The 26,258-nt window shown below is 38.5% G+C and overlaps 3 protein-coding genes across 5 annotated transcripts in view; 2 read left to right on the top strand and 1 right to left on the bottom strand.

Annotated features, from left to right (window-relative positions):
* The window catches only part of rhpn2 (rhophilin, Rho GTPase binding protein 2), a 28,856-nt gene extending 14,940 nt beyond the window's left edge, over positions 1 to 13,916 (top strand). Inside the window, exons 4-14 of one of the 2 annotated variants that reach the window (XM_077624847.1) lie at positions 1,256 to 1,331; positions 1,540 to 1,617; positions 2,880 to 3,004; positions 3,079 to 3,245; positions 4,700 to 5,044; positions 5,548 to 5,667; positions 6,783 to 6,977; positions 8,494 to 8,540; positions 10,066 to 10,212; positions 11,163 to 11,318; positions 12,444 to 13,916. In XM_077624847.1, coding sequence (XP_077480973.1) covers positions 1,256 to 1,331; positions 1,540 to 1,617; positions 2,880 to 3,004; positions 3,079 to 3,245; positions 4,700 to 5,044; positions 5,548 to 5,667; positions 6,783 to 6,977; positions 8,494 to 8,540; positions 10,066 to 10,212; positions 11,163 to 11,318; positions 12,444 to 12,689 — 1,702 coding nt within the window. In that variant the 3' untranslated portion in view covers positions 12,690 to 13,916. Of the gene's footprint in view, positions 1 to 1,255; positions 1,332 to 1,539; positions 1,618 to 2,879; positions 3,005 to 3,078; positions 3,246 to 4,699; positions 5,045 to 5,547; positions 5,668 to 6,782; positions 6,978 to 8,493; positions 8,571 to 10,065; positions 10,213 to 11,162; positions 11,319 to 12,443 lie in introns of both variants that reach the window. The other variant, XM_077624839.1, reaches the window with a different exon arrangement.
* Positions 13,917 to 14,246: 330 nt separating this feature from the next.
* The window catches only part of cep89 (centrosomal protein 89), a 15,322-nt gene continuing 3,310 nt past the window's right edge, over positions 14,247 to 26,258 (top strand). Inside the window, exons 1-16 of the mRNA XM_077624832.1 lie at positions 14,247 to 14,533; positions 14,682 to 14,788; positions 16,017 to 16,163; positions 16,259 to 16,445; positions 16,519 to 16,570; positions 17,741 to 17,836; positions 17,911 to 18,096; positions 18,281 to 18,423; positions 18,526 to 18,576; positions 19,150 to 19,233; positions 19,301 to 19,407; positions 19,486 to 19,601; positions 19,678 to 19,858; positions 20,665 to 20,820; positions 21,659 to 21,800; positions 22,767 to 22,856. Of these exons, the coding sequence (XP_077480958.1) occupies positions 14,492 to 14,533; positions 14,682 to 14,788; positions 16,017 to 16,163; positions 16,259 to 16,445; positions 16,519 to 16,570; positions 17,741 to 17,836; positions 17,911 to 18,096; positions 18,281 to 18,423; positions 18,526 to 18,576; positions 19,150 to 19,233; positions 19,301 to 19,407; positions 19,486 to 19,601; positions 19,678 to 19,858; positions 20,665 to 20,820; positions 21,659 to 21,800; positions 22,767 to 22,856 (1,887 nt within the window). The 5' untranslated portion in view covers positions 14,247 to 14,491. The remainder of the gene's footprint in view (positions 14,534 to 14,681; positions 14,789 to 16,016; positions 16,164 to 16,258; positions 16,446 to 16,518; positions 16,571 to 17,740; positions 17,837 to 17,910; positions 18,097 to 18,280; positions 18,424 to 18,525; positions 18,577 to 19,149; positions 19,234 to 19,300; positions 19,408 to 19,485; positions 19,602 to 19,677; positions 19,859 to 20,664; positions 20,821 to 21,658; positions 21,801 to 22,766; positions 22,857 to 26,258) is intronic.
* The window catches only part of LOC144092089 (E3 ubiquitin-protein ligase RNF182), a 3,800-nt gene continuing 1,526 nt past the window's right edge, over positions 23,985 to 26,258 (bottom strand). For both annotated transcript variants that reach the window (XM_077624870.1, XM_077624874.1), the window contains exon 3: positions 23,985 to 24,740. In XM_077624870.1, the coding sequence (XP_077480996.1) occupies positions 24,003 to 24,725 (723 nt within the window). In that variant the 5' untranslated portion in view covers positions 24,726 to 24,740 and the 3' untranslated portion in view covers positions 23,985 to 24,002. The remainder of the gene's footprint in view (positions 24,741 to 26,258) is intronic.

The following is a 26,258-nucleotide window of genomic DNA, read 5'->3' as shown; positions in this document are numbered from 1 at the left end:
TGGAAACACCCTAAGCCAATCAACAATCATGGTGGTGTTTTGCGAGCATCTGTTTTGATGTTAGCAGGGTCCAAATGCAGGAAAAAAAACACCTCGTGAAGTTTTATTAAAACGCCTGTAACTCTAAAAAAACAAAACAAAAAAAAACCTCCCTTGACTTTTTAAATCCAAACACCTTCTGTTGCCGTGGCGACACCATCTGTCTAATCCGTATGTGCGCCTGCCCTCGGGATTGATTGAAAATGGCAACTTTCACACTTACTCGAAATTCAAATAGTGATTTACTCGTATCTCAAATCAATTTTTTCCATAGAAATGAACTAAATACAAATTAATTTGCTCCCATCCTCTGAAAAAAACACAAAAACAGGATATTACAATGGAAAAACCTCTTTTCATTTGTTCTAACTCACCACCTACTCACAAAGTAACAAATAGCTATCCAGTGGTTTTGATCTTCTATCTCAAATTTCTTGTATGTTGGGGCACTCGTATGTCAAGGTATTACTGTATTGCAATTCAGTTCTCTATGTAATTAACTTGCAACTAGTGCCTCATCAATTAAAAAAAATGACATGGTTGGATATTGAATACAAGCTAATACAGTCGGCTCCAACACTTTTGAAAATTTCGTAAGTGGAGGTGTATTTTATATGTAAATTCTCTATTTTGTTCCACAGTCCTCACAGAACCCTCTAAAATTGGTTAAAATGTCCCAATTTTGTATGAGATGTGAGATAACGCACAAAAATGAGAAAGGAAATGTTTTATTAATGTTTTGTTAATGTCTTAAAATAAATAAGGCATATGAAAATGTGCCCTGCGCTGCTGAAATATCTCCCTCCACGGCCGTAATAGATGTAATACCCGTGTTTGTCCGCCAGATGGTGGCAAGAGCTCGTTCTACCTGGGCCGAAAGCCGTCTACTTTGTAGTAAATTTTAGACTTTTACGTGTGCCCTATGTGTGTGTGTGAAAATTTGTGCCACGTTGCATTTTTACAGTTTTTAATTCAAAATAAAATAACGGATAAGGAAATGCATTTACTTTTTGGGGGGATTTCGTAACTTGGATCTTTTTCGTATTTCGTGTCACTCATTTGCATATTAAAAACAATTGTAACCTGAAATTTTCGTACCCAGAAGCATTTGTAAGTAGAGGTATGACTCTCAAAATGCTTTCAATTAGTTTCTGTCTACAACTATTTTGTGTATTTGTGTCTTTATTTTCCTCCTTTGTTTGTTTTTCCTCTTTAGAGAAGTTTCCAACATCCCATTAATCGCGCTGGGTCTGAAGGAGACGAAGGAAGTTGACTTTTCTTCCCCTTTTAAGGTAAGATACACTCATCCTGCCATTTTTCTGACCTAAAATCGTCTTATGCTAATGCTAATGTAGCATTGCTATCTCAAACAATGTCGGGAGTGTCAACAACACGCCTTTGTTTTGTTGGGCTTCATCGTGGGAATTCCACCGTTTGTTATGTAATGCACCAAATATTGATCCTATTTTGGTTACTAGCGTTTTGTCATGTTTCCAACAGGCTTACATCACTTCGCATTACAATGAGAACGGCGCCAGCTACGAAGATGAGCTCGCCGACCTGATGGACTTGCGTCAGGTAGACGTACACTCAAAACGTCTTCTTATAATCAGATTATCTGATGATTTTTTTATGCTTTTATTGTCATTATACAAGTATAATGAGATTCAAAGCTTCACCACGGAGTGCATAAATAACAACAAACAGACAGATAATCAATAAATAATTGATGAATAATAAATAAGTAGTCAACATAAGTAGTCAAAACATAAATAAGTACAGTTATCCCTCGATTATTGCGACATAAGTTGTCAAATCCTAAATAAGTAGGGAAGTGCACAAATAACAACAACAAACAGACAAATTATCAATAAATAAGTAATAAATAAGTAGTCAACATAAGTAGTCAAAACTTAAATAAGTAGGGAAGTGCACAAATAACAACAATAAACAAACAGACGAAATTATCAATAAATAAGTAATAAATAATAAATAAGTAATACATAATAAATAAGTAATAAATATGTAGTCAACTTAAGTAGTAAAAAAATAAGTAGGGAAGTGCACAAATAACAACAACAAACAGACAAATATTCAATTAATAAGTAATAGATAATAAATAAGTAGTCAACATAAGTAGTCAAAGCATAAATAAGTAGGCAAGTACACAAATAACAACAACAAACAAACAGACAAATAAGTGATAAATAATAAGTAGTCAATATAAGTAGTCAAAACATAAATAAGTAGTTATTCCTCGATTATCGCTAATTCACTACTTCAATTTTTTTCCGCTATTAATTATTAAATGTTTTTGTTTTTTAAAGTTCATAAAAATGTGAAAATCCACGCTGAAACTCGTAAGCAGAAGACACTTGCTAATAGGACAGCATTAATAAGAAAAGAAAGAAAGAAAAGTTATAGAGGTGACACTACTTTGTGATTTTTCAATTATCGTGGCCATGTTGTCTCCTCTACATTTAACCATGATATTCAAGGGATTACTGTAGAGAAGTGCACAAATAAAAACAACAACAAAGAAATGAACAGATGAATAATCAATACATTATAATAATAAATAGATAAGTAATTCAATAGTAGTCAACATTGAATAAGTGGTCACATAAATAAGTGGGTACAAAAAGTGACTAAAGCGGTTAGCAGGAAGTCTTGATTAGGTCCTCCTAGGTCCAGAACTGTCCTTGGGTCTGTTTGTCTTGGCTGTTATGGTCCTGTAGCACCTGCATTGTCTTTCTTTGTCCTTCCTAGGCACTGGGATTTGTAGATGTTGGTCTAGGATTTGATCTGTCAGATTGATAATCAGTTTGATTCACTTCCAGTCTTGCAGGACGCCAAGTCGTAGCGAGGCTGGCGTGGAGCTTCTCGCAAAGTACTTCAACCATCTCCCGCTCGTTGAGAGTCGATTCTTCTCAGCCGCGCATCACAGCGGCATTTTCTTCACTTGGTACGTTCAAATGCCGTATTCAAGTATTTTTTATTTTTTATTTTAGCCATTGACCTTTTCATTTTCAACCTCAGGTACGACTCCTTCACCGGCGTGCCGGTTTGCCAGCAGAACCTGTCCTTGGAGAAGGCCAGCGTCCTCTTCAACGTGGCCGCCCTCTACTCGCAGATCGCCACCCGCAGTGACCGGCAGACGGCGGGTGGCCTGAGGGACGCCATTTCGGCATTCCAGAAGGCAGCAGGTATGGAAAAAAATATGTCAGCAGATGAACGGGGGGAAAAAATAGGCAAAAGGTTTTCCAGAGAACCGAACCGTTGCAAACGCAAAAATATTTGGAAACTCCCAAGAGTGGAAATTTCAGCAGCAACCATGTCGTCGCTTTGTAAATATTTAAGAAAGGCGGCGGTTAAGGAAAGCTAACTTAAGGTATTTTCTCGCATATAAGCCGTATTTGTAACAAAAAAAATGATGACTGAATCAAGGGTACGGCTTATATGTGCACAAATTACACTTGACATGCACGAAACAACATAACGGAAGATAATGTGGCCGATATGGTCATTTATTTCAAAATAGAGAAAAGATAAACAGATGAAATGCTAAACAAAATTTATTTTGACGTCTATGAATGAAATTCAAGAAAAATAATAAAGCGTATCTTTACATAAAATGTGGAAAAACTCACTCAGGGTGCCGCCATCTTACCTAGAGATGACAAGCTAGACCTCTACGGATACACTTCCTGGTTGTAACGCTCACATGACTTTTTGAATTTGTCGACGTGCAGGCAAAATCCTTTTGGAATCCAGCAATCGATTTATATCACAGGTGTCAAAGTGGCGGCCCGGGGGCCAAATTTGGCCCGCCGCAACATTTTATGTGGCCTGAAAAAGTATATCATGAATGCCGACTTTCTGTTTTAGGATCAAATTCCAATGATTATAGATGTATATTATATTTCCAAATTTTCCCCTTTTTTAAATCAATAGTCGCACTTTTGTAATACAATTTTGTGTTTTTAGTTATAAAGGCATTTTGTAAAATCTAAAAAATAAATAAATAAATATTTTCTATTTTCCATTTTAATATTGAACATGATAAATAATATTTTGATTTTGAAATTAAAAACATGATTAAAAGACAATTCCCTTTACTAAGAAAAAAAAGCTCAAATAAACAGTTTTATATCTATTAAAAACTGAATATTTAGGACTTTTTATCCATTTTTAAAATATATATATATATATATATATATATATATATATATATATATATATATGCGGACCGCGAACCAACTCGAGTTCGACACCCTTGATTTATATTACACAGTATCTCAGAAATAGCACGTGCGATGATTTTTCTTAAGATATTCCCTTCAAAGTAACACATTTGTACTCCCTATTAAAACCATGAATATGGAGGTGAAAATTGTCAATCAGGGGCCGTCTTATATGCGAGAAATTGCAAAGTTCAACGATTTTAAGGGTGCGGCTTATATGCGAGAAATTGCAAAGTTCAACGATTTTAAGGGTGCGGCTTATACGTGGAGGCGGTTAATATGTGAGAAAATACGGTACTTTGACCTTCACTGGTGAATCAGCCTGCCCCCGTGTACTAGGTGACGTTATAACGGCCGTACTCGGATTTTCTTGTTCTTGCGACAATGACAATAACGAGATTCGATTGGTCACTCAGGCATCGTGAACCACCTGAAGGAGACCTTCACGCATACGCCCAGCTACGACATGAGCCCCGCCATGCTAGCCATGCTCATCCGCATGATGCTAGCGCAGGCGCAGGAGTGCCTGTTCGAGCAGCTGGCCCTTCCCGGCGTCCGTAACGAGTTCCTGAGCCTGCTCCGGATGGCGCAAGAGGCGGCCAAGGTGTCGGAAATCTACGACCACGTCCACCAGTCCATGATCCAGACGCCGGTCAAAGACAACGTGCCTTTCTTCTGGTCCACCATGTCTCAAGTGAAGACCAATCACTACCGCTCCATGGCGCATTATTTTTTGGCCTTGGCCTTGTTGGACCATCAAGGTAAGGTCCATGTTTTTTGTTTCTTGGTTTATTCGTCCCAAAGATACTTTTCCTTTCTCTCTTTGCCGGTAGATTTTTTATTTTATTTATTTTGTAGATTTTTTATTTTATTTTTTTGTAGATTTTTTTTTTTCCGTAGATTTTTTTTTTTCCGTAGATTTTTTTTTTCCGTAGATTTCTTTTCGTAGATTTTTTTTCGTATTTTGTTTTTCGTTGATTTTTTGGGGGGTTTGAAGACACTAAAAAGTTTGATAGTGTAGATGCAGATAAGAAGCTGGTTTTGTTCACCTCTTGGATCCAAATGATGTTGGATTTATGAAATTTATGGTCAATTTAACGACAGCCTGTTATGTCCTTTTTTTAGGCTAGTTATATCGGAAAAACTTGGATGCCTATTTAGCCAGTTTTTATCCGCTTAACACATGCTTTCTGATCAAAAAGTACCCTTCTAAAAATGTGTTTTATACTCCGAAAAATACACTTGTCTTCCCGTCTGTGTCCAGTCAGTCCGAGCGATGACGAGGACCAGCAGGAAAAGACCTTGTCCCAAGTCTACGATCGCCTTCCTGACGGATGTTCGCCTCTGGACGTTTTGAAAAAGCCGGCCGAGAGAGAGCGAGTCGGTGGGTTGGCCGTCACGTTCCCCTCCCCTTTTATATTCTCATCTCATTTTAGGAACCGCCTTATCCTCATTCGAGTCGTGGGGGTGCTGGATTCTATCCCAGCTGACTCCGGGCCAAAGGCAGGGGACACCCTGAATCGGTGGCCGGCCAATCGCAGGGCACTAGGAGACAAACAACCATTCACGCTCACACTCGTAACTAGGGCTAATTTAGAGTGTCCAATCAGCCTAGCATGCATGTTTTTGGAATGTGGGAGGAAAACGGAGTACCCGGAGAAAACCCATGCAGGCCCGGGGAGAACATGCGAACTCCACACAGGTGGACGTGATTTAGAACCCAGGACCCCAGAGCTGTGAGGCCGATGCGCTAACCACTCGCTTCACCGGGCCCGCCCCCTTTTTATATTGGAATACTATAATCAAGGTGCGGCCCGCGGGCCGGAAGTGGCCCTCTAGGCCAAGGGTGTCAGACTCGGGTTGGTTCACGGGCCGCTTCAACATCAACTTGATTTCACGTGGGCCGGACCATTTTTGATATCATATTTTGATTTATTTTTTTAAATGGATTAAAAGAACTGGATTAAAAGCCCTGAATATTCCGTTTTTTATAGATAAAAAACAATGTTTAATTTAGCTTTTTTTATATATTTTTAGATTTTACAAAATGATTTGTGAACTAAAAACACAGAAAAAAATGATTAAAAAATTAAAATTATTAATTTAAAAAGGGGAAAATCAGGAAGTTTAATGTACATCTATACTCTTCATTTGAATTTGATCCTAAAACAGAAAGTCGCCACTCATCATTTACTTTCCCGGGCCACACAAAATGATGCGGCAGGCCAGATTTGGCCCCCGGGCCGCCACTTTGACACATGTGCTCTAGGCGGTCCGATCCGACCTGCCGGACACTTTTTTTTAGCTCATTCACTGAAACTGGCTGTGTTTGCTCATCTTTCACTGCCATTGACGGCGTTAGACGTCCAATCCATTTTGACCAGGAAATGGGCCCCCGAAAATAAATGGCTCCAGCCCACATAAGATTTTAGTTAGCACCAATGTGTAGTTTGACGCTCCCGATCCAAAGTAAAGGAATGTTTTGGTGGCCCCGGACAGGAAGAGCCCACATCCGCCGAGCCATCGCGGGCCACGAGGAGGCGCTGAGGATCTACTCCTTGTGCCATCACCTCAACAAGCTGGAAATGCTGCAAGACATCCTAAAAGCCAGCCATCAGCGCTCGCTGCGCAAGGCCGGCGACAACCAGACGGACGAGGAGTTCACCGACTACCTGGAGGCGCCCGACATTATCTGTGAGTGCACTCTTGTGCTATTTTTGGGGCGTCCGTGGGGTTGTTCGCTTACGAGGCAAATGTTGATATTCCCGATCATTGTTGACCACAGGGAGTCCTCGAGTTATGCCGGCGACGTCGGATTTCACTGTCGTAGTAGAAATTTGCGGCAAAATTAAAAGCAAAATACAGTGGTACCTACTTACGAAATTAATTGGTTCCAAGACTTTTTCTGTAACTTGAAAATTTCGTAAGTAGAGGTGGACTTTACATGTAAATTCTTCATTCGTTGCACGGTCCTCACACAACTACCAACTAAACCAGGGGTGTCAGACTCGGGTTGGTTCGCGGGCCGCTTTAACGTCAACTTGATTTCACGTGGGCCGGACCATTTTAGATATAATATTTAGATTTTTTTTTAATAAATTGATTAAAAGAACTGGATTAAAAGCCCTGAATATTCAGTTTTTATGGATCTAAAACAATGTTTATTTTAGCTTTTTTATATATATATTTAGATTTTACAAAATTATTTTTGAACTAAAAACAGAAAAAAATGATTACAAAATGACAATGATTGATTTAAAAGGGGGAAAATCAGGAAATTTAATATACATCTATACTCTTAATTTGAATTTGATCCTAAAACAGAAAGTCGGCACTCATTATTTACTAGATTTTGGCCCCCGGGCCGCCACTTTGACACATGTGAACTAAACCCTTTAAAATTGTTCAAAGTGTCCCAGTTTTGTATGAAAAATGTGAGGAAACACACAAAAATTAGGAAAAAAATCATAAGGAAATGATTTGTTAATGTCATAAAATAAATAAATCATATGAAAATGTGCCCTTCGCCGCTGAAATATCTCCATCTGTGGCCGTTATAGATGTAATACCCGTGTTTGTCCGCCAGATAGCGGCAAGTGCCCGTTCTACCAGGGCCGAAAGCCGTCCACTTTGTAGTACATTTTAGACTTTTACGTGTGCCCTATGTGTGTGTGAAAATATGTGCTACGTTGCATTTGTAGTTTTGAATCGCTTAATAAGGGGAATTCAAAATAAAATAATGGATAAGGAAATGCATTTACTTTTTGGGGGATTTTGTAACTTGGATCTTTCTCGTTTATCGAGTCACTCATTTGCATAAAAAAAAAATTGTAACCTGAAACTTCCGTACCTAGAGGCATTCGTAAGTAGAGGTATGACTGTATAAGTATAACTTTTAAAAAATTAGATGCAGTATTCTCCATTTTAGATGAAAAGTGGATGGAGAGTTAAGATTTTCTGTTTTATTTGGAACCAAAACGTGACTGTTTAACTGAACGAAAGACGTTTTTTCTTCATTTCTGTCGTAATCACCCTTCTTTTTGCCAAAATTGAAGACCCAGCTCTCTTTTTTGACGCCATAATATGATAAAAGAAAGTAGAAAAAGCAATTTGTAACCCGAGGACTCCCTGTATATTGATTAATAATAACTCTTAAAATGTGACAGTGCTTATTCATTTGCAATTCTTCTTTTTTTTTCTTTTAATTCAGCAAAAACTGAGCATCAAGCAGAGATGGAGTTTCCCACCGCCTTAAAGGTGAAAGTCACTGACTTTTTCCGGAGGCTGGTATGTGGGTTACTAATCTTTTACTCACAATGTTGTTTTTATGCCTTAAAATGTGGGTGTGTTTGTATGGGTAAATATTCAGGTTGTGGTCATTTAACACTAATGGTGGAAAATGGGTTTTTGGTCCTGATTATTGAATACTGCTATTATGTGGAATTCAAAGTATATCAAATCTATACTTTGTTTTCCTCTTAATAGCAGTTTATTCAATTCTGGTGGTGTCTCATTTTTCTTTACATGATGTTTTATTTCCTTCAAAAACCTCATTTCAATGCAATTGAGTCCAAATGGATCGTTCCATTCGTGTTGGGGTGCCGTAGCCCCGTCTCAGAAGTTCCAATTCAACGAAAAACAAAAGAAGAAAAAAACTAGAGCCAATATAATTCTATTTAAATATCACTATATCATCATAAATCACCATCCAATGCAGTAATTCAAGTCCAAAATTTGTATAATCCAAAATATGATCCAAATTCATCCAATGCTAAAATCTCCAAAGTTGTATTTTATTTTATTGGAAGTTTTTCCTTCCTTATAAGAGATTTTGACCTTATTTAAAATAATGTCACCTAACTTTCTTCCCCATTTCATATCCTCACATTGTCCACATTGTCCACTGTTCATTGAATTTAACATTTTAATCCGGCTCCAACGATCCTTGTGAGGATAAGTGGTCTGGAAAACGAATGAATGTCCTATTCTTTGTTTGGCCCACTTCAATCCAAAAGAGCGTGTCATCCCTTTAAGAAAAGAATGCATTAATGAAACAGAGATTTTCCCATCAGATAAATAGCAGGAGGACCCAAAAAGAATGCTTTAATAAGGCTTTCATTCTTTTCATTTTTTTTTCCCTGTACCGTTTGGATCAAAAGAACAGGATTACCGTATTTTCTCGCATATAAGTCGCATTTGGAACCAAAAAAATGATGACTGAATCAAAGGGACGGCTTATATGCGCACAAATTAGACTTGAGATGCAGAAAATGCGGATGATACAGTCATTTATATCAAAATAGAGAAAAGATAAACGGATAAAACGCTAAACTCAATTTGTTTTGAGGTCTATGAATAAATTCTAGAAAAATAAACCGTATCTTGCATAAAACGTGAAAAAACTTGCTTACTTGTGCGTACTATTGCTCGCTCAGGGTGCCGTCATTTTACCTAGGGATGACAAATTAGACCGCTACGGACACACTTCCTGGTTGTACTGCTCACCTGACTTCCTTTTTAAAATTTGTCCACGTGCGATGATTTTTCTTAAGATTTTCCCTTCAAAGTAACACTTGTTCTCCCTATTAAAACCATGAATATGGAGGTGGAAATTGTGAATCAGGAGGCGGCTTATACGAGGGAAATTGTGAAATACAGTGATTTTTAAGGCCAATTTAAGGGTGCGGTTTATATGCTGAGGTGGCTAATGTACCAAAAAATACGCTATATACTTTATGTATAGTGTTTTAATAACCGTGGTGTCCAATGTGTGTCCGTTCAGGGTCCTCTGTCGGTGTTTTCTGCCAAGCAGCATTGGACGCTGCCTCGGACGGTGCATCTCCGAACGGAGGACGGAGATCTGGGCTTCACCCTGAAGGGGGACGCGCCGGTCCAGGTGGTCTCTCTGGATCCTCTCAGCCCTGTTGCTGTGAGTACAAACTCTCATTCGTAATCACTATAACTATATCTATATATATATATAGAGAGAGAGAGAGAGAGAGAGAGAGATAGATATGTATATATAGATATAGTTATAGGTATAGGTATAGATATAGGTATATATATACACATATATATATATATATATATATATATATATATGTATATGTATATATATATATATATATATATATGTATATATGTATATATGTATATGTATATATATGTGTATATGTGTATATATGTATGTGTGTGTATATATGTGTATATATGTGTGTGTATATATGTGTGTGTGTGTGTATATATATGTATCTATATATGTATATGTATACATAGGTATATATATGTATGTATGTGTGTATATCTATGTGTATATATATATATACACATACATACATACATGTGTGTGTGTATGTATATATATATATATATATATGTGTGTGTGTATATATATATACATACATGTGTGTATATATAGGTATATATATGTATGTGTGTATGTATATGTATGTGTGTGTGTGTGTATATATATATATATATATATGTGTGTGTGTATATATAGGTATATATATGTATGTGTGTATGTATATGTATGTGTATGTGTATATATGTATATATATATATACACACACATAGACATACATATACATATATACACACATATACATACATATATATATACATATATATATATATATATATACACAAATCTATATCTATCTATATAAATATGCAATACGCGTATTTATTGATTTACTTATTTATGACCTATTTAGAGAGATTTGAGAACAATAATAAGATGTCAGAAAGAACTGAAAGGAGTTGAAGAGATCTCGGAGACTTGTTGACTTTTGACAGGTGCTTGTTTGTCCAATGAAAGTAGGTGAAGCGGACCTGCAGTGTAAATATTGACTCGGGTACATTTTTGGTCGGCGACAGGCCGACGGGCTGAAAGAGGGCGACTACATTGTTGCCGTGGGCGAGGTGGAATGCAAGTGGATGGCCGTGGGACAAGTCATGAAACTGCTGAAAGATGTCGAAGAGCAGGGCGTGGACATCACCGTCGTCAGCGTCCTGGACGCTAACCCCACCATGGTGAGGCCCACTTTACTTTTTCTCTCAAAACACCATTGGAAAGTTATTATTATTATTATTTTTATTTTTCGCTAAAGATAAATCGTAGCATTTTTTCCAATTTGATTGTTTTTGAGAGATGTATCGCCGGTATGAATGCTTTTATTGTCGTTATAGGAGATGAAATGAGGGCCCAGTAGAGGGTAGCGATGTTCTAAAGTCAGAATCAATGCATCCGTAACAATATTTTCAAAATAAAATAACGGAAATGCTTTTACTTTTTGGGGGATTTTGTAACTTGGATTTTTTTATGTAGACAAAAGGAATCAGGCCAACACTGTAAAATGTGTCAGCTAAAAAAAAAAAATAAAGCGTTTTATTTTTAGTCACTCGTTTGCATATAAAAAACTGAAAATGTCGTACCTAGAGGCATTCATAAGTACAGGTATGACTGTTTAAGTATAATACATTTATTATAATGAATACAATTCAACATGTAAAAATTCTTTTTAAATTGACCATATTTAAAGTATGAAAATGTATATTTAGCATTGTACCAAAATTGTCTATTTTGAAGGTTATGTAAAATCATTCTTGAAGGATTACGACTTTTATTGAAGGGAAAAAAATGCCTTTTGAGATCATACAAATGATGTTTTTTCAAGCCTGTAACTTTCATTGCAGAAAATTTGACATTTTTGTGTTAATACTCTCTAAGATTATATTTTATTATACAAGCAAGGAAGCATAAGCCTCAAATTGTACTTACTAAATACATCCTTCTTGAAAATGGTTGTACTTTAAAAGTGGCAAATTTAAAAAGAATTATTACATGTTGAAATTTATTCATTATAATATACATATTATACTTAAAAAATCATGCCTCTAGGTATTAAATTTTCAGGTTACATTTTTTTGATATGCAAATGAATGACTCAATATACAAAAAAGACTGGGCTTTCATTTAAAGGACTAAGTCAAAATTGTGTACAAAAAAAAGATACAATTCCAATTAGAATAATTATACAGTGAATTTTTAAACAACATGACCTTGTTACTAATGTCTCTGCGCCATGTGAAAAATCCCCCAAAATTTGACCGCAAACATTTCTTTTTTTTAAATATCTTTACGTGGCCGTTTAACAGCCGGCCAAGAGCGCCACCTTCTGCGGCAACCTGCCCAAGACGTACTCCATGATCTGCCTGGCCTACGACGGCGACGACAAGAACGGCAAGTCGCGCAAAATCAGCAAAAAATCCTCCTTCCTCAGCTGGGGGCTGAAAAACAAGCTGAAAAGCGCCAGCACCATCAGCCTGCCCACCGCCGAGCAGTCGTGGAACAAGCCTTGCCCGACATTTCCCAGCAACTACAAAGACGCCACCCACTTTTGAATGCGCAGGTACCCTGAAAAAAAACCCACTAAAAAACACAAACCACACCCACACACTTAACCCAATGAAAAACAAACATTACAAATGCTCATTTTATAAGGATAACGTGACTTTTTAGCCAAAACCACGTCATGTGAGTCATACATTTTTCAGTGGAAATCATATTTCATTAAAGTTGATGTTAGGAGAGGGAAGTTGCATTTATGCGTGTTGGGAAAAATATATATTTTTTTAGGGTCATATCACGGAAATCATTTTTTTGTTGTTGTTTTTTTTTGCTCCGGTAAATGTGCAAAGTTATGAAAATGTTAAATTTGCAAAAAAGGGGCATCGCAGAGGACAAAAGTTGAATTAATTTAATTTTTTTTAAACTAATTTGCTAACATAACGGTGACACGCGTCCAATCCATTTGGACTGGGAGGGTCGACAGGGATCATTAAAATCTATGAAAATATCTCAACACGTTCGATTTTCCCCGACGTTTCTATTAAATGTGAGGTTTTTTTGCAATAATAACACAAATATGATTTAATACTTGCCTTGCACATGCCACTAAAATGCCTGTACATATTTTTTTCCACTGTAAAAAATAAATGGAGTGATTAAAAACATTCCAACAAAAAAAAGATCTACATCAATAGCACGTCCATTATAATAAGGATAAAGTATCTATTAACATAATATAATTAATTATATGAATGTAGAATCAGACTGACCATGTCACCTTAATTTAAATATTCATGGGAGGACTGCGGCCTTTTTTTTGCTGACACTTTTTACAGTGTTGGCCGGATTTCTTTTGTCTACAAAGTAGATTCTTATCCATGTTTGATAATCAAATCTATTATTTATGTCATATAAACAATGTACTTGGTTCCGTTAGGTTGTGTGTAGTATGTGAATTTAAGAAAAATACAAAAAAAACCTTTTTGCACGTTGGTTTTCATGAAGGAATGTATTTTTCTCTCTCTTTTTTTGTGTGTTTGTATGCATGTATAAAACTCTCGGTGCCATGTTGTTTTAAAAGTGCTCATTATGATTATTCATATTTTTTTGTCATTCTGAGATTTATGCATTTACACCCAGGTGGGATATTGCAAACAAGAAAAAGCAGTGTTCCATTCTCTTGTTGTATGTATTAGTCATTCCTCGTGTGGCCTAAATACTTCTTTGAATTTTATTGTGTAGAGTCTAATCTTAATAAAATCGAAAGGGACAAAAACATATCATTTTGGAATGGTTATTTCAAATAGCTTGTTTGCTCCGTAAAATATCATTTTTCTTCTTTTATACCCTCTTCCATTGCAACTAATGAATGCAGCAAATGAAATTAGAAAAAGATTCCCTTCCTTTATATACAGTTACAATACAAGTGCACCGAAACTGGAATGTAGGTTTAAAAAGTGTATATTTTGTATTTAATTTAAATGTTCCTAGTGTTTGTTTGTGGAACTCTGTCGCCCTCTAAAGGAAAAATTTGAATATCCGTGAACGAGCAAATGGTTGCTAAGCAAAATCAACCACTCATCTGATTGGCCGGAAGATAGCCGCCCAGCCAATCGAAGCAGCCGATGAAGCGAAGTGCGATTTGGCAGCGACGCGTCTAGAAACGAGGAAGCTAGCTAGCTACAAGTAGCCACCTGACGGAGGAGCGGACATTACTGCCCTAAAAACCGAGAATAACCAAAATAAACTCAAATTAAAACGACAACTGCAGTCCTGTCGCATTTTACAGAAGGTCCACCAACCGCCGAAGCTTTGCCTAAAGTTCGAGAAACTTCGTAGAAACGCACCGTCCGCCATGTTGAAGCTCAACTTCTGGAGGGACAGAGACAAACAATTTGTGAGTGTTACCCCCTAAATTTTCATTTTATACCTTTTAAACTTTAAAATTGTTACGGCTAAATACAGCACAAGACAACTCCACCACACGAACAAACCTTTTTGTTTTGTCGCTTTGCCTCCCACTCCCATTTTGTGTCTGTGTGTAGAAGCATATCGCGCATGGTTTGATCCCTGCCGCCTCCATCGCCCCCAAAGCGGCTGTTCCCCGTACCCCACCCCCGCGTAGCCCTGACCCTTCACCCGAAAGACCCAGGTACACCGACCGACTCCACGAAACCTAATTTGTACCCCTTTCCCTTTCCGTTTTTTCGCAACTCAGTCTGCTTTCCCTCTCTTTATTTACGCAATACTCAATTATAGAAGGATATTTATGAGTTACTGTCCTTGTTTACTGTCATATTTATTCATTTGAGATTTGAATGAATGTTTAATGCCCAACTCTGGTTCTCAAGGGCCCCAATACAGTCAGTTTTACATATCTCCACCAACACACCTGAATCAAATGATCAACTCATCAGCAAGCTGTCCACAATCAAATCAATCAAAAGCCTTTATTGTCATCATACACAGCTGCGTATAACGAAATTGGTGGTGCTACTCCACAAAGTGCGTTTTCCCAGAAAAAAACATAGAAAAAGCTTGATAACGATCCTGATTATTATTACAGTCTTCCCTCGATTATTCGCTATTAATTATTTAACAATTGTTTTTAAAGTTCATAAAAATGTGAAAATCCACGCTGAAACTCGCCAGCAGAAGCCACGCCCCCTTCTACTTGCTACTAGGACTCAGCACTGAAGAATTTTTTTATTTTTTATTTTTTTAAAGTACATAAAAATGTGAAAATCAACGCTGAAACTCGTAAGCATTACCCACTCTTGCTACTAGGACTTAGCACTGAATAAAGAAATAAAAAAAATGTAGTTATAATAGGGGTTAAATCAAATCAAAAGCCTTTATTGTCATCATACACAGCTGCGTGGAATGAAATTGGTGGTGCTACTCCGCAAAGTGCGTTTTTCCAGTAAAAAAAAAACATAAGTAAAATAATAATATAAAAAGTCATGTCCTGGCGAGGTAAATTCTAAAATATTGCACAATCTAAGATATTGCACATTGTTATTGACCCTATTTCGTGATTTTCCGATAATCCCGGCCATGATATTAGAAGGATTACTGTATTATTCAGGTGTGTTAGTGGCGGGAGACATGCAAAACAGATTCTAAATTGGGTACCCCTGGTCTAATGTCTTAAAGAAATACAATTGATGAAAACAAACTGTGAGGAAAAAATGTTACAATAAAAAAAGAGGAAGCCAGAGTACCCACAGAAAACCCACTTCAGCAGGGGGAAAACATGCAAACTCCACGCAAGAATGTCCGGACGTGGGTATCGAACCCTCGATCTCAAAACTGTGGAGCCGACGCGCTAACCACTCCTCCACCACTTTTTTTTCTATTTTATTTTGAATAATCTGCAGATCAGCTTTAGCAGCGGCCATTTTGTCTTCATCGCTGACTGGACAGACGTGGGCGCTTCCCCCAGCCCGTAACCGCGCTCTTTCTGAGAGCGACCAATCAAACTCCTTCATTTCTGAGAGCAACATCGGCACAACTACCTACCAACGGTAGCAAACTTTTTGCATGGATAATTATTTACGCTGTAAATGTTTTTTCAAAATGATTTTCCACAGCCTAACTTGCGTTGTCGGTTCGTACTCAGCCATCGACGGTCAGAAGGCTTTGTCACCCGTCCCCATCTGTCCTCTCCCGAGAACTCCGAGGAGGAGCGACGTCACCAGGAAGAAGATGAAGGAGGCGGCACGGAAAAAGAAGAATATTATTTCCAAACTCGAGGAGGGCAGAAGAAGTGTTCAGATGCCGAAGAAGCTTTGCCGTTAAAACACTTGGTGAGGCCTTGACAAAATTGGCAGTGATTGGAATTGATATTTTCGCTACAAGATGTTTCCCCTTGTCTTCCAGACAGGTTCACCCCGGTCGAGTCCGACGCTGTCAAGCAGGGAATCTTCTCCAGGTAGTTTTCACAAAAGTTGGTCTAGAAAACGGTTGCTAAATTCACAACCATAAGAGAATTATTTTTTTCTGTAGAAACTCATTTCAAGCCTCTCATTACTGGACTTTTCACATTTCACATATGTAGGGGGCACTCAATCCCATAATTTAAAAAAAATCTATGTACATATATATATATATATATATATATATATATATATATATATATATATATATATATATATATATATATATATATATATACATATACATACACCGTAGTCTCCTGACTTTGGCTGTGATCCGCAAAATTTGAAAAAAAAAGCGAAAAATTCTGCAGTGTCAAAAAATGTGAAAACCGGGGGAATACTGTGAAAAAAAATTCTGCAGTAGTCCCCTGACTTTCGCTGTGACTTGCAAAATTCGGGGAAAAAAAAACAGAAAAATCCACAAAGTTTAAAAAAAATGCGAAAAACGAGGCAATACTGTGAAAAAAATTAATGCAGTAGTCCCTCGACTTTTGCTGTGACCTGCAAAATTTGAAAAAAAAAACTGAAAAATCTGCAGTGTCAAAAACTGCAAAAAACGGGGGAATACTGTGAAAAAAAATTCTGCAGTAGTCCCCCGACTTTTGCTGTGACTTGCAAAATTCGGGGAAAAAAAACAGAAAAATCCGCGAATATTCAAAAAAAGGGGAAAAACGAGGCAATACTGTGAAAAATAATAATGCAGTATTCCCTCGACTTTCGCTGTGACTTGCAAAATTTGAATTAAAAAAACCCTGAAAAATCCGCAGTGTCAAAAACTGCGAAAAACGGGGGAATACTGTGGAAAAAAAAAAATCTGCAGTAGTCCCCCAACTTTCGCTGTGACCTGCAAAATTCGGGGGAAAACCCCCTGAAAAATCCACTAAATTTCAAACACTGCGAAAAACGCGTAAACGGGGAAATAATGTACAGTGCTACCTCGTTTATCGTGGTTAATAAGTTCAAAGGCCTCCCGCAATAGGTGAACAGGTTTTTTAGGCCGTGTCTATTCAATATTATTTGGACATTTAAACCTCTCTCTGTATTATTATTTAACTCCCCATGGTGGACACTGCCCTCTAGTGTACATTTATATACTCTCCAATTGTAACTTGCTACTTGATTATGTTGCATTTTTAATATTAATGGAACCTCTGTTTTGTCAGAATTCCACTTCAAAAATATTATGGACCGCCCCAAAGCTAACAAAAAGAAGAAAGAGAAGAAGAAAGACTCCATAAACAATAAAGATGATGTGTCAGGTGAGCATTCAAAATCAAAATCACTTATTTTGCTCTTCCTATTTCCCTATTATTTAATTTCATCTCATGTTCAGCCACCAGCCAATCCAAAGAGCCGAAAGTGCAGGCTGGGCCATCTCATGAGGTCAGTGTCATAACCAAGGATCGGAAAGAAGTGAAGGCGCTGAAGGACAAGAACTCCTTACTGGAGGAGAAGCTGCATCAAATAGAACAGGAAGTCAGACGCGCACGACCCCCGCCATTCAAAACCTCACCTTCAGGTAATAATAATCATCAATTTGACACTTTTTCCAAATAAAAGTCAGTTTTGTAAGGACCATGGAACGAATTAGAATTTACATATAAAGTACACCTCTACTTACGAAATTTTTAAGTTACGAAAAAAGTTCGGGAACCAAATAATTTTGTGAGTAGAGGTACGACTCTATTTGGTCTCTCTTCCAGGCACATTGGCTGAGCTAAGGGACGTAAGAAAGCAAGCACAAGAACTCGTGGATGAAAACGACGCTCTGAAACAAAGCGTCCATCGTCTCAGCATAGAGCTCAGTGCCTACCAGACTAAATACAGGCCCCTCAGCAAGCAGGAGGTTGGAGCCCTTCTCGTTTTGAGTGTTTCTTCCATTTCATTCAAGTCTGTATCGTTTTAGTAGAGCATCAGTACTAGTTTCTTGTTATGACGTACGTTGCAGATCTCCAGATTAAGCAGTTTCCCCAAGATGACTTCTCCTCCTCCATGGCTGGTAAGTAGCAAATGAAAACTGCCTCATGCGAGCAACGCAATGCAAAAAAAAACATTGTTTGTTCCTGTACCGTTGCAATTTACTTTTCTGACCTTTGACCTCATTACCCCAAAATTCCATCACCTTTTCGGTTTCATATTACTACTACCAACATATCATGCAAGTTTGAATAAATTAAAAAAAAAGTTTATTCCTGAACTATTGCAATTTACTTTTCTGACCTTTGACCTGCAATGTACTTTTCTGACCTTTGACCTCATTACCCCAAAAATTCCATCACCTTTTCGGTTTCATATTACTACCAACATATGCAAGTTTGAATAAATAAATAAAAACATTGTTTATTCCTGAACTGTTGCAATTTACTTTCCCGACCTTTGACCTGCAATTTACTTTTCTGACCTTTGACTTCATTACCCCAAAATTCCATCACCTCTCTTTCTTATTAGAAACATCCTACAAGATTTATAACTGTCCCCTAGGGGTTAAGCATGATTACAGTATTTTAGAATGTGTTATTTGCACAAGAGACAAAGAATTTTGTGTTTTTAATGTGAATTATTTGCGGCACAGTTGGACATGAAGCATCTATCTCCACTCATGTTGGCCTACGATGACATGTTAAATGAAAAAGACGCTCTCCTGCGCGCCGCCGAGGTAAGAAGACGACCCCACCCGAACATTGAGGCCAAATGATATGTAAAGATATGATTGGTCACCTCAGGAGGAAGTCAAAAAGCTTCGGGTGCAAGTGGAGGAGGTGTTGAAAGAAAATGAAAGGTGTCGCCATTTAATAGCCGAGGAGACCGAAGACCTCAGCAAGGAGGAATGGTAAAGACGAGACACAAGCTGACTCTTTCATGAGCTGTTCTATTGGAAATAACCCGTAAAAATGGTGTGTTTGTGAAGCCAGCAAATACAGCAGCAGGCCTTACTGGTCCTGAGGGAGAATCAGGAACTGATTGAGCAGCTGGAAGATCTGAATGCTAAAAACAAGAGTGAAAACGGCAAGCGCCTCTCTGAAGGTACATTTGAAATTCAGAAACTCGAAGACTCGGTCTCATTTGGACATCTTTCCATCAACTCATATCCCCCGAACAGTGTCCCGGGTGACCAAGCAGCTGATGCTCCTGGAGAATGAGAATCAGCGTTTGAAGGAGGATGCGGAAAAGAGTCGCAGGGAGGCGAGTCAAAGCCAAAAGGAAACACTCGCTCTCCGGGCTGGCCTCAAGGATGCCGTCACCTGGGAGGAGCACTGCAGCATCGCCGGCAAACTCAGGCGGTAGAGCTTCAATTCATGTAGTTTGGCCTCAAAATCTTACACAGTGCTAATGCACTTTATTATAAGTGTAGCCGCATGACAACCTTGCAAAATCTTTATGTGCTCGCACCATATTTTTCAGACAATAAGTCGCATTAGCCAAGGAATGCACAAAATTTTGAAATGTCGCAGGTCCAATCGCATCAGGATCCAGTAAAAAAAAAAAAATCAGGTTTTGAAAATGTATTTTTAGATTTTTTTAGGTATGAACTTATTGGCTGAGATAGGCAGCCAATCTATAATGACTGGAAATAATTTGATCTTTTTCGTGACTCTTAAATGGCTTTAATGTTAGATATCTGTGTTCAACTTGGGGGAAAAATTGAGATTTTGATGAGTTATTTAAAAAACATTTCCTTGGTATCGTAGCTGTACTCGGTTTAGGCAGATCCATAAAACTAGGCTTGCCAAAAATATGTCATGGGGACATCCATAAAACTATATTTAAACAAATGCCACCTGAATACAAGTTGCACTAGCCAAAAAATCCACAATAATAGGTCGCATTGTTTTTTGGGGGGTCCAGTTTTTTAATTTATTGCAAAACAAGAAGAAACATGTTCAAGGGATAGTAAAATTAAGAACAGGCAAAATACACACCATTTGTAATGTGAAATTTTTCGATCACCGTATAACCTTAAAAATAAACACCACATTTCAAGCTGTTGGCGGTTAGAGTGAAAAAAAGCTATGAAAAAGGTGCAACTTATTAGTCCGGAAAATATGACATTTTGAACCCATATCCTGTTTATTGTCACGCTTTGTAGGGAGCTGGAGCAGGAGCAGAGCCTGACCAGAAGCAAGGCGGACCAGGCGGACCTTCTTCTCCATGAAAATCAAAGTTTGCACACGGAAAAAGCCCAGCTGATGGCCGCCGTGGAAAGGCTTCGGGGGGAATTGGAGAGGAGCGGACAAGCCAATAGGTAAACTTGCTACAGTAATCCCTCGAATATCGTGGCTTCACTACATTGCGTTTTTTTTCTGGGGATTTTTTTTTGTACATTCATAAAAATGTGAAAATCCATGCTGGAACTCGCAAGCGGAAGCCACTCCCCTTTTCTTCGCTTGCTAGTAGAACTCAGCACTGAAGTAATTAAAAACATATATATATATATATATATTTAAAAAAAATATATATATAATAAATAATAAATAAAATAATATATATATAAATATATTTTTATTTATATATATATATATAGAAGTAATTAAAATGTTATATATATATATATATATATAATATAATTTAATTTATTTTTTATTTATTTTTTTAATTACTTCAGTAATACGGGATGAAATAAAGTTCTAACCTATATATATATATATATATATTTTTTTTTTATATATATATATATATATATATATATATATATATATGGTTTTTTGTACGTTCATAAAAATGTGAAAATCCATGCTGAAACTCGCAAGCGGAAGCCACTCCCCTTTTCTTCGCTTGCTACTAGAGCTCAGCACTGAAGTAATTAAAAAAATATTATATATATTAAAAATAAAATAAATGAATAAAATATATATTTTATATAAGTAATTAAAAAAAATACATAAGTATATATATATATTTTTTTAATTTATTTTTTATTGTTTTAATTACTTCAGTAATACGGGATGAAATAAAGTTATAACCTATATATATATATATATAAAGTTCATAAAAATGTGAAAATCCACGCTGAAACTTACTGTACATATTTATTTAAAAAAAAATAAAAAAATCCTACTCCTTTGTGCTCCTGCTAATTCCAGGAAGATGAAGAGGCGTTTGAGTACGCTAAAGCGTCAGAAAGACGAGTGCTTGTTGAAGGAGGGCAAGACGCGCATTTACCTGGACACCGTGGTTTCGGTGGCGGATCGCATCACGGAGGAGCGGGACCAACTTTTGCACATGGTACCGGATTACGTTGCAGTATTACACACGCAATTACAATTGAACTAAACTGTTTATTGGTGTTCATTTTTGTATAATTTCACCCTTACAGGCCATTTATTTCATTTATTGGCTCCCAAAAAGTCCCTCAAAATGAATAGGAAATGACCCAAAATGGTACCTACCCTTAAAATGGAAGTAAAATAAAAGAAGAAATGACTTAGGTTGATTGACGTGAAGAACACGTGCGAGCGCGTGTTATGTATGCCTTGTTAAATTGGAGCTACTACTGTACAAATTTTATGATGGCACCTTTGTAGAGACTGAGATAAAGTGCTGCAATCATTTACAAGGATGTCTCTTTTATCTTGGAGAAAATCTTGCATCCTTACTTTTGTTTTTGGTGCAGCTCAATGTTCACCATTTTTACGGCAACATACGCTCGGACAGTCAATCCTGGTTTTGGTCACAAACGACTACAGTAATCCCTCGATTATCACGCCTTCACTACTTCGCGATTGTTTTTCTGCTATTAATTATTTTTATTTATTTTTTAACTTCAGTGCTGAGTCCTAGTAGCAAGAGTGGCTTCTGCTTACGAATTTCAGTTGGATCTTCACATTTTATGAACTTATAATTTTTTTATTTTTTTTTATTTTTTAACATTCATGAAAATATTTAAATCCACGCTGAAACTTATGTGGAAGCCACTCTTGCTACTAGGACTCAGCAGTGAGGTAAAAAAAAATATATATTTTTTTTTAATAGGGGTGACCCTACTTCGCGATTTTTCAATTTTCATGGCCATGTTTGGTCTACATTAACCGCGATATTTGAGGGATTACTGTACATTTCTTTAGAAACCGTCATGGAATTTTCTAAATTTTGTACTACTCGAGTTCAGGCGGCCATATTGACCAGTTCTCTCACAGTTTGCAATCCATCCATCGTCCACCGATTCCGACATGCCTCCTTTTTCTTCCGCAGACCTCCACGCTCCAGCAGGAAAAGCAGGGATTCATCAGCAGCATTTTAAACGGCACCGTCCGGTTCGGCCAGCTGCAAGAGCGCGTAAAGGTAAGTCGAAGTTGAAACTAAAGGCAAGTACGTAGATACTTACCCTTCTATGACTCAGTTTAATGATTGGATTGGATAACTTTATTCATCCCGTATTCGGGAAATTTCATTGTCACAGTAGCCAGAGGGTGAGAATGCAGACACAGGAAAATACATTTTAGACATAAATAAATAGGTAAGAAATAATCACAATCCCAGCACTGACAGAAAACAGGAGCTGTTGTTATTCAAGCGTTATTCCGACTCCAATTAAGGATCATTTCATGCACTTGCCTGCCATTAGTGCACTCGCACACCCTGCCTTAGCAATGACGACCACAATTAGGATTGCACTCGTCCCCTAATAAGTGTTATTTACATAATGGCGTATTCGACAATCAACCCAATGATTGGTGTTTGCGGTTTGGAAGTTGAGAAACCAGAGGCAGCCTGGCAAGAATATTTCAAGATTAGCTAAGTGCCACTTAGCCACACAGACAACATTATTGCCTGGGCCGAGACGTTGATTCGTCATTGCCTTGGAGACGCATTACCATGCCGCGGGACACATTAGTTGAAAGGACGTGTACAGAAACACCAAGTGATAAATTTGTTTACCGAAAAAGTTGAAAGTTAGCTAATCGTAATACCTTGAGATACGAGCTTAATGCGTTCCGGGACCGAACTCGTATGTCAATTTACTTGTATCGCAAAGCAATTTTTCCGATTATAGAATAACTACCGAAATTATTCGCATATAAGCCGCATTTGTCGGACAAAAAATGATGACTGAATCGAGGGTACGGCTTATATGCGCTTAAAAGATAACATGCACGAAACTGCAAGGTATCAACGACAAAATGCCATGACGCCATAACACCATGACGCCATAACGCCATGACGCCGTGACGCCATAACGCCATAACGCAAGACAATGCGGCCGATACGGTCATTGATTTCAAATTAGAGAAAAGACAAACAGATAAAATTCCAAACAAAATTTATTTTGACGTCTATGAGAAAATATGATGCATTTGGTTTCCTTTTCGTACGTAGGCTTGAACTATTTTGTACCGCGAATAGAACGGCCTCTAAATTACAGACCGATCGGCAGGGTCTGCCGCACCTCCGTCCCCGTCGTCGCCGTCGGTTTCGACGGCTTGCCCTTCAGCCCCTGGAGGAGCAGTCGCAGACTCCCTGGCACAAGCACTGGCAGAAGCCGTAGACCAGACACACGGTCAGACTGGATGGAACCAAACTGACGCAAATGATTCCGAGAGTCACCCTCTGAATGACCAGCAAGTAAATCCCGAGGGGAAGGGATCCAAAGTACAAGAAGCCCAGCAGCCAGACCAGAATGCGCGGGATGTGATTGCAGAATTTGCTCAGCGAGTCCCGGTCCGCCCGCCCGTCGGAACCCGCCAGCAGCGATTCCGCGTTGCGCTCCGTGTCGGAGTTGCCGTCGTGGCTCGTGAAGCGCGCCTCCCTCTGGACCTCCACGATGGTGATGAAGAGGCAATTGGGCGAGTCCCGAGACGGGCTGCCGGAGAACAAACTCTTGGGAGAGAGGATCACTTCCCGATTGTAGCCCGAGCTCCAGAACTTGTCGCTCGGCGTCAGGCGGTTCATGAGATTGGCGTCGTCGGGCAGGGCGGATACCCCGGACTCGCCGACGTGGGTTTGGTGACGGCAAAACGGGCAGCAAATGAGGCCCGCGCCGTCGGCCGCGTAGAGGATCTTCTGCAGGCACCGGCCGCAAACCCGATGGAGGCAGTCCAGGAGTTTTGGCCGGCGCTGATGCGCGTTGTAGCGCTGGTAGCAGATTTTGCATTCCAGTTCCTCCTTGGTAGAGGGATCCTTTTCGTCCGACTCTGCCCGGGAGCCGTTCATCTTCCCGGTCGGGATCTGAAGAAGACATGGAATGGAAAGTGAGAATCAGTTTGCTTTTACGTCTTTGTAGTATTCAATTGAATTGGTATAGGTAGTGGTCTGTTTAACGGGTCACTTAACGAAAAATATCATCCAAAGACTCACGGTCTTCATCGGATTTCAACGTTTCAATTTTCTGAGGTCATGAGGCTCACACTATTTTCTCCCAAGCCACTTCATCCAGCCATTCCAGAAAAATCCACGTCTTTCCCGGGCCAGCCAGGATACACAAGTCTCCCCATAGTGTCTCCAATACACCTCACCTAGGAGGCGTTCAGGAGGCATCCTAATCAAATGTCCGAGCCACCTCATCTGGCTCTACTTTGAGCTCTTGTCTAAGCGAGAACCCAGACAACCCTGAAGAGTTAACTAACTTGGACCACATGAATCTGGAATCGTCTGCTTTCAGTCACCACTCACAACTCGTGACCACTTCATGGACCTCCTCCCTGACCCCAAGACGGCATTCCACTTTTAATGGATTCCCCTCCATACCGCTTCGTAGCCACTCCCTTTCTCTTTCTCCATTAAAAAGCCATCATATCCCTTCAGGTATCATCATTGGATCATTACGTCACCCAAGTAGAGGTGAAGGACTCCCTGCTTTTATTGTTTATGTAAAAATTAGTTTTAAAAAAACCTTTTAAAGAGTCAAACTCTCCCAAGACAAAATCTCTCAGCCCCATCTTAATCCAACATCCAAGACCCTTTGGACTCTTCAAACTGCTCTCTCGCATCACTTATTAGCCAAAACCACTATTATCACAAACCTATATCGATCTAAGCAAACTTGACCTGACCCCTAACGGCTTTCCCAGCACCGCCTCGTCTCCGTGAAGAAAAACCTTTGAGTTATTCCACTCTTACGTCTGTCGCTCTCCAAATCCATTTCAGACCGAATTCACCTCGAAAGATTCCCACGAGATCACGACAATGAAAAAAAGCACTTAGCAAGCCACCATCATGTAGGCTACATATGCTAAACACCTTCTAGCATCTTGCTTTTTTGCATGCTTTTGTCTAGCTTGATAAGGCTTGAAGGAGCGCTGTTACTGTGCGGGAGATTTTCCCAGGCCACAAGGGTCTAATTATCCCAGTCCCAGTGAGTCTAGCTCATAAAAAAAGAAGTCAAATGTTCATTTGTTGCATTTTAGCAGCTCAACTCAAGCATTACAAGCCACTAAATGTCTGCAAATTATGACCTGAAAATACTCAAAGGTGCTACGAAATGATGACCATGTCCCCCCAAAAAATTACCTCGTTAGGGTTTGGCACTCATTGTAGTTATTCCATCTAATCAGGGAACAGCGATTGTGATGTTACAACCACATACCTGTCAACTTCGACATATTTTATACGTTTTTGGATCATTTCTAATTGTGTACGCAGTATAACAGCTTTTGTACGGGAAAAAATGTTTTTAAAAAGTATGTTTTCTTTTTAATAGCAATCTGGTTTTACCCATTTCGGCTCTAAACCGGATCGTCTCGGTCA

The sequence above is a fragment of the Stigmatopora argus genome, chromosome 2, assembly GCF_051989625.1.
Source record: "Stigmatopora argus isolate UIUO_Sarg chromosome 2, RoL_Sarg_1.0, whole genome shotgun sequence".
In the NCBI taxonomy this organism is placed as follows: domain Eukaryota; kingdom Metazoa; phylum Chordata; class Actinopteri; order Syngnathiformes; family Syngnathidae; genus Stigmatopora; species Stigmatopora argus.
Note: the sequence above shows the minus strand (reverse complement) of the source record. Positions and strands in the feature narration are given on the sequence as shown.